The sequence below is a fragment of the Strix uralensis genome, chromosome 18, assembly GCF_047716275.1.
Source record: "Strix uralensis isolate ZFMK-TIS-50842 chromosome 18, bStrUra1, whole genome shotgun sequence".
In the NCBI taxonomy this organism is placed as follows: domain Eukaryota; kingdom Metazoa; phylum Chordata; class Aves; order Strigiformes; family Strigidae; genus Strix; species Strix uralensis.
Window position 1 is genome coordinate 435,885 of NC_133989.1, and position 6,435 is coordinate 442,319.

Genomic DNA, 6,435 nt, shown 5'->3' on the forward strand with positions numbered 1-6,435 from the left:
TGCCGGCCGCGCTGCTCCCGCACACTCGGAGAATTTATTAATAAAGTTTTAATTACGGTGTTTTGCCCGCGGCGCGGTGGAGAATAACGGACCGAGGCCGCTCCCCCCCCCGCAGCGCCGGTGGCCGGGGCGGCAGCTCCACACCCCCCCCCCCCACTCTCCGCGGGGTGCCCCCAAATCCCCCCCAAAACCCCCCCAAATCCCCCCAAGCCCCGGGCCGGCCGGCGGAGGGCGGGTGCCCGAGGACATCCCGCCCCCAGGGCCGGGCCTCGCTCCCCCGCCACGCGCCGGTCCCGCAGCGTCACCTACCGGCCGCGGGTGCCCGGGCTCCGGCCGCGCCCTCCCCCCCCCACCTCCCCCGGGGAGCGGCACACCCGGCCCCGCCCGCCCTCACCGGCCCCGCGGGGGCTGGGCCCGGCTCCAGCGCTGGGGGCTCCCGCAGCCCCCGGGCCGGGGCCAGACCGTGCCCCGCCGGGGGGGTCCCGCCCCGCACGCCCCGGCCACGCTCGGCCCGGGGTCCCCCCGCCAGCACCACGCTGGGCCCCGCCGCAGCCCCCGGGGGGCGCCGGGCCCGGGCTCTGCTCCGCAGCCCCGTGATGAGCTTCGCTCGGCCGCGGCGGCCCCGGGAGCAGCTGGGGTGTCCCCGGGGTGTCCCCGGGGGGGGGCCGTGTCCTGGCCCACGGCAGCGTCAGGTCACCCGCAGGCAGGCGCGACGCTGGAGGTGCCCCCGGCTGGAGAGGGGCAGAGGGGCCGGTGCCCCAGCCCCTGCGCCCTCACAGCCGCTCCTGCTCCGAGATTCGGCTCTCCTTGCCGTCCTCCTGGGCCACGGGCTGGCCCCCGAGCAGGGTCTCCTGCACAGGGAAGACTCCATCCTCTGTCTCCGTGGGCTGACGGGCCCCCGGGAGCTCCTGAGGCTCCCCGGCCTCCACCTGCGTGGGGGCAGGCGTCAGGGGCAGGCAGCTGCGTCCCCCACCCCTGCAGCCGCGTCTTTTCCCAGGCTCCTGCAATGCTCCGGTGCCCCCTTCACCCTCTGCGGGTCCCTCCTGTCTCAGCGTTTGCCAGCAGCGTCACAGCGTTGCCCCTGTCCCAGCCTCCTGCTCCCTGCAGAGCCACATCCCCGGCTGCGCCCGGGGGGGACCCCAACCCACTGCTGGAGGGGGGCTCTGGGCAGACTCACCTGCTTCTTCACCCGCTGCCTGGGATCTGGAGGGAAAGATGGACAGAGGGCCGCGGTCGGGGGGGGGGAGCGCTGCTGCCCCGCCCTGCCCGGAGCTCTCAGGGCTCAGAGCCCCGGCTGCTGCCCTGCCAGGCCGGGGGCCACGGCCGGGAGCCGGGCAGGACCCACAGGGCACCAGCGCTTTCCTCCAGGAGCTGGCCCAGCTTGGGCTGCAGCCGTGCGAACATGCCCCCGCTGCTGAGGACAGAGCCCACCGACCCGGCACGGCAACAGGCTCGGGGACACACGTCCCGGCAGCCGCCCCAGCGGGGCTGCCCCGCTCTCGGCAGAGCTGCTGCCGTCCTCCCCCCGCGGCCCCTCCAGCCAAGGCGTCGCCTCCCGTGTCCCAGCCCCTCACCTGTGTGGACCAGGCAGTAAATGCAGATGCCCACGAGGCAAGTGACGACCACGGCTGTGATGGGGATCAGCACCGACAGCGAGGAGCGCCCGCCCGACTCTGCCGAGGGAGACGGGGTACGTGAGGCACCGTGTGAGACGGCGAGCACCCCGAGCTGTCTCTGCGCCAGGCCCAGTCCTGCCTGGGGACAGAGAGGAGCAGGACAACACCCTCCTCTCCCCAAAACACCCACGGGCCAGGCCAGCTCCTCCGAGGGCTGCGGGAGCGGAGCACCAGGAGATCCCTGCTCCGCACCGGCCCAGCCCCAGGCACCCGGCACTTACCGCAGATCACATCTGAGGTGTTCGTCCCTTCCACCTTCACCACCAGCCCCTTTTCCTCGCAGCTGCAGTGAAGAACGAGACCATATAACCACAGCAGCAGCCTGAGCACACGGAAAGCCCCTGAGCAGGAATGGCCGGGGCTGGGCAGCCACCAGAGCTGCACAAGGAAGCATCCTGCGCCGAGCACACCGGGCTCTGGACGGCAAGTGGCCGGGGCCGTGGCCAACGTTGTGGCCTGTGTGGCGTGATGGGGACACCGGGGCCCCGCATCGCAGGGCCCCACCCTGGGGTCCTGCTCTGGAGTTGCTGAAACTCCTGAAGATGGGGACAAGTTTTGGGACAAGGCGCAGGAGGGAGTAGATATTTGAGACCTGCCCAGTCAGGGAGACCCTGGGGCTCAGGCACTGCAGCTATCGCAGAACAGCTCGGAGATGACTCGATGACAGGCTACAAGTGGCTCCGTGGGGAGGTAATTTCTGGGCACAGATAAAAGCAAAGTGAAATCCAATGTCTGGCAGCTGAAGCAAGACTAATTCAGCCTGGAAATAAGGCTCACGTTTCTACCAGGGAGTACAATTAACTCTCGAGCAGCTTTCTAAAGACAGGGATGACCTGCCAGCCCATGGCATCCTCAAAGCCAGACTCCCCACGGACAGGGCTGGTGCCTCAGCTGATGGCTACAGCCAAGGAGTGTGCTGGGAGGGAGAGCCCAGACAGGGCATGGGGGGTCCCCGCAGCCCCTCAGCCCTTTCTTCCTGGTGCAGACGGCAGTATGGACGTCCCTGGAGGGGCCAGCGCTCTGCACACACGCTGAAGGATGCTCACAAGCACCTGGATGTCTGCCTCGAGCTCAGCCACACCGCCCCGAAGCTCAGTGCCCTCGCAGCTCTGCTCCTCTCACTCCTGCCCTACGCCAGCCTGATGCTGTCCCTCAGAGACCATCCCAGCCGGTCCCCAAGGTCCCCAAAGAGGCTGGCAGCAGAGGACACGCTGGGGATGGGTGAAGGATGTGGTCAGCACTCAGACAATACCTCGTCCAGGGATGGCACGGCTCGGTTTTAGAAGAGACATTGGAGAAGGTGCCTTCTGCACAGGGCTCGCAGGGGGATGACATCCGGGCCACAGCCTTGGCTGGAGAGGAGCAGAGATTGCAGGAAGGTCAGTACGGGCCACAGGAGGCGAGGGGCTGCGGGGGTCAGGCGAGCAGCACTCCCTGGGGCAGTGCTGCCAGGCGCAGCCCTCCCGAAGCCCTGCGAGGGGCACCCCGCAGGGGGAGCCCCCCCCCGGCCCTGGAGGGCCCGAAGTCAGTGCTGCTGGGGCATCGGTCCGCTGAGAGGGAGGATCTGGCTGGACTCACCTGCCACGAAGCCAAAGCCGCGCTGGCAGGGCTGGTTCTCCACACAGGTCTGGCAGCTGGAGTCGGAGCAGTGCGTGCCGGCCTGGCACTGGCACGCCGTGTTGTGCGTCGCGTTTCCTTGTGTCTTCACGATGAGGCCGGCGTCTGGGCAAAGGGGGCGCGGGCAAGGTGAGACACCGGGGCGTGAGCCCAAGGGGACACCAGCCCCTGCAGCCCCCCTAGGCTGGTGCTGGTGGGCACGGGGAGCACTCACTCTCTTCACAGATATCGTGGGGGGTGCAGTGCCTCTCCCTGGTCCAGCTCTGCTGGTAGTGTCCGCTCTCGCAGCGGGTGCAGACAGAGTTCTCTGTGCCATTGCATTCGGAGACCAGCTTTTCCCCTGCAACAGAGGCCGATGAGGAGGGAGCAAGGGGGCTCTCCCCTCTCCCGGCAGCAGCTCTGTGCCAGCACTGGTGACTGTGGATGCCAGGGCCACTGCAGCCTGCTGCTCGGTAGCCCGATGCAGCTCTGGCGGCCAGGGCTGCGCACGCTGCGTGGGGCGAGGTGCGGGAGGGCTGCCAGGTGCTGGGGCAGGGAAACAGGGGCAGCCGCTCCCTCCCGCTCTCCAAGGACTGGGAAACGATCTGGCAGTGACAGCAGGAGCTGGCAAATACCATCATGATTTGGTAGTGCCAGCGGCAGCACTCTCCCCGCAAGCTGCCTGTGGCTGCAGAGCACTGACAGTCCCAAGAGAGCTGTGGCAGATTCGCTGAGGCCCAGGGCTCTCCCAGGGCACCCATGAGGTCCCCAGTTGCTCCTGCACTGAGGTGACGCAGGGAGGTGAACCTGTCAGCACCGCTGGCACGGGCTCGCTCACACCGAGCTGGGCTTGCTCCACCCAGGCACAGCCAGGCCTGGGGGTCCCCAGGAAGGGGAAGGGGTCTCCGTACCTGGCTGACACCGGTTGCAGCACCCGCCCTTGTGTTCATACTGCTTCTCAGAGCATCTGGCAGCACCACTGGGCTCCCAGCACTGGAAGAAACAAGACCGGTGAACTCGTGCCGCTCCCCGGCGCTCCGGCACTGCCTCGGTTCTGCAGGCACGTGTGCGCTGACCTGTGCGCCAACCCACATCCCGAGGTGAGGGCTTCCTCGCCCCGCTCTTCCCATGCCTGTGCTAACCACAGACCGCAGCAGAGCCGCCTGCGCCGCCTGATGCCGCCGGTGCTCTCTTTGAAGTGGGGTGGCAGATTTCCTACCAGGCGGTGACCGCACGTTGCCCCATGCCTCTGCCCCTGACAACGGGGCTGCAGTGTTAACCGGGCCCCCCGTGCCCAGAGCACCGCCAGCCCCTTCCCCAGGCCGCTGCACCGGCCCTGAGGGGCGGGAAAGCCCTGGGCAAGCGGAGGCAGCCAGGGCCCTTGCTTGCCCTGCTAGCTGGGGCGGTGTGCGCGGGGAAGGGCGGAGAGGAGGCAGATCCCGGCCAGTCGGGGGGCAGGAGGGCACCCCCGGCACCGTTCCCTCGCACAGGGCAAGCCCCGTGCTGCCCATCCCCGGTAGCCCAGGGAGCGGGACGGGGGCTCGGGCAGAGCCCTGGGGTGAGGGAGGGCCCGGCACAACGGGTGTCTGTGGCCCAAACGACCCCCCCCGGGACCCCCGGGCAGCCCCGGCTCGATGGGGCACCGCGAGGTCTGACACGGGGATGCCCGAGCTGGCAGAAGGGAACCGGCCCCGCCGTCGGGGCACCGGCCCCGCTGTCACACGCCTGACGCGGAGCAGAAAGGGAAGTGAAAGGGGCGCCGGCAGCCCGTCCCTGCCCCCCCGCAGCCTCCCAGCACCCCGGGCTGCGGGGACCCCGGCCGTGCCCGGCGCTGCGGAGCCCCGAGGCTCGACGCTGCCGGCGGCGACCCGCGCCCCATCCTGGCGCAGGACCGGGCGGCAGAACCCGCCGGGCCCGGGGGGAAAGCGAAAGCGAGCAGGGGCCGAGGGGCCCGCGAGCAGAGCCCTGCCTGCCCTGCCTGCACTGCCCTCCCCTCCGCCCCGCGCCCCCGGGGGTCCCGTGGGGGGGGTCGGACACGGCTGGCTCGGCCCGTGCGGGGCGGCAGCGCTACCGGAGCGTCCCCCGCAGCCGCCCCAGGCCCGGCCCGGCCATGAGCCTCCCGCGGGGGCGGGACGCGCCGAGGGGACGGGCCAGCGCGGCCGGACCGAGCCCTTTCCGGAAAGTCCGGGGCTGCGGGCCGGGGCAGAGCCCCGAGGAATGGAGAGAGGGAGGAGGGAGGAGGGAGCGCCCCAGCCCCAGCCCCACTCACGCCCAGCAGCACCGCGCCGAGGAGCCCCAACACCCCGAGCCGCTTCATGTCGCCGCACCCCGCCGCCGCCGCCGCCGCCCGCCCTATAACGCCCCGGCCCGTTCCCGCCCAGGAAGGGACGTTGGGCCGCCCGCCGCCGCCCCGGGGCTTCCCCGCACCGCGCCGGGCCGGGGAGCCCCGCCGGCACCCGGCGGGGGCGGGGAGGGGGCAGCGTCACGCCCGCCTCTCGGTCCTGCCGGGTCCTTCCCGGGGTGACGGAGGTGCGGGCAGGGGCAGGAGCCGGCGGCGAGCCGAGGCGAGGTGAGCGTCTGTTCTGGCCCCAACGGCTCGTTCCTGGGGCAGAAGTTGGGGGTTTCACTTCTTTTTCCCAACGGTAGCCCAGGGCTGCGGCCCCGGGGAGCCCCCGCCACTGCCCGCAGGCCCCGGCCCCGTGCGCAGGGTCCGCACAGACACGTCAGCCCACAACGGGAAGGGGCAGAAGCGCCAGAGGCCCGGCCGCCCGCCTGCCTCTGGCTCAGTTCCCTCGGAGGAGTCCCCGAGCGCTGCCCGGGGAAGTTCCAGGCTCCCCTGCGGACCCGGCAGACTTTCCCCGGACTCCCCGTCACAATGTGGGGCCGTGCAGGGAGTGGCGGCTGCTCCACGCCCCTGGGTGCCGCAGTCACCCACCGCGATGCCGTCCCGTCCCTGCGCCGCAGCGCCAGCGCCATGGCCACCGCCTCAGCCCCGGCTTGGAGGTGGCCGGGAACACGCTGCCCGTGGCCTTCGCCAGGTCACTCCTGCTCCTGTTCTCCAAAAAGCGGATTCGTGCCCGGCCTGCAATAACCCATCCGAACACGCTCAGGAGACAGAGTGTATTTATCCAGGCCCGGGTGCTTGGTGGACTTTTCCACAAAC

General features: G+C 70.6%; 1 protein-coding gene across 2 annotated transcripts; it reads right to left on the reverse strand.

Annotated features, from left to right (window-relative positions):
* Positions 1-450: 450 nt before the first annotated feature.
* Positions 451-5,616, reverse strand: CD40 (CD40 molecule). 2 transcript variants are annotated; one of them, XM_074888043.1, is made up of 9 exons: positions 5,542-5,616; positions 4,184-4,265; positions 3,508-3,633; positions 3,255-3,398; positions 2,929-3,028; positions 1,898-1,959; positions 1,575-1,673; positions 1,178-1,203; positions 456-929 (listed from the first exon to the last, which is right to left on the reverse strand). In XM_074888043.1, the coding sequence occupies exons 1-9, from the start codon at positions 5,587-5,589 to the stop codon at positions 774-776; spliced, it is 843 nt and encodes a 280-aa protein (XP_074744144.1). In that variant the 5' UTR covers positions 5,590-5,616; the 3' UTR covers positions 456-773. The 2 variants fall into 2 exon arrangements, with proteins under 2 accessions (XP_074744142.1, XP_074744144.1); XM_074888041.1 differs by lacking the exons at positions 4,184-4,265; positions 5,542-5,616 and having other exon boundaries at positions 451-929; positions 3,508-3,984.
* Positions 5,617-6,435: the final 819 nt, after the last annotated feature.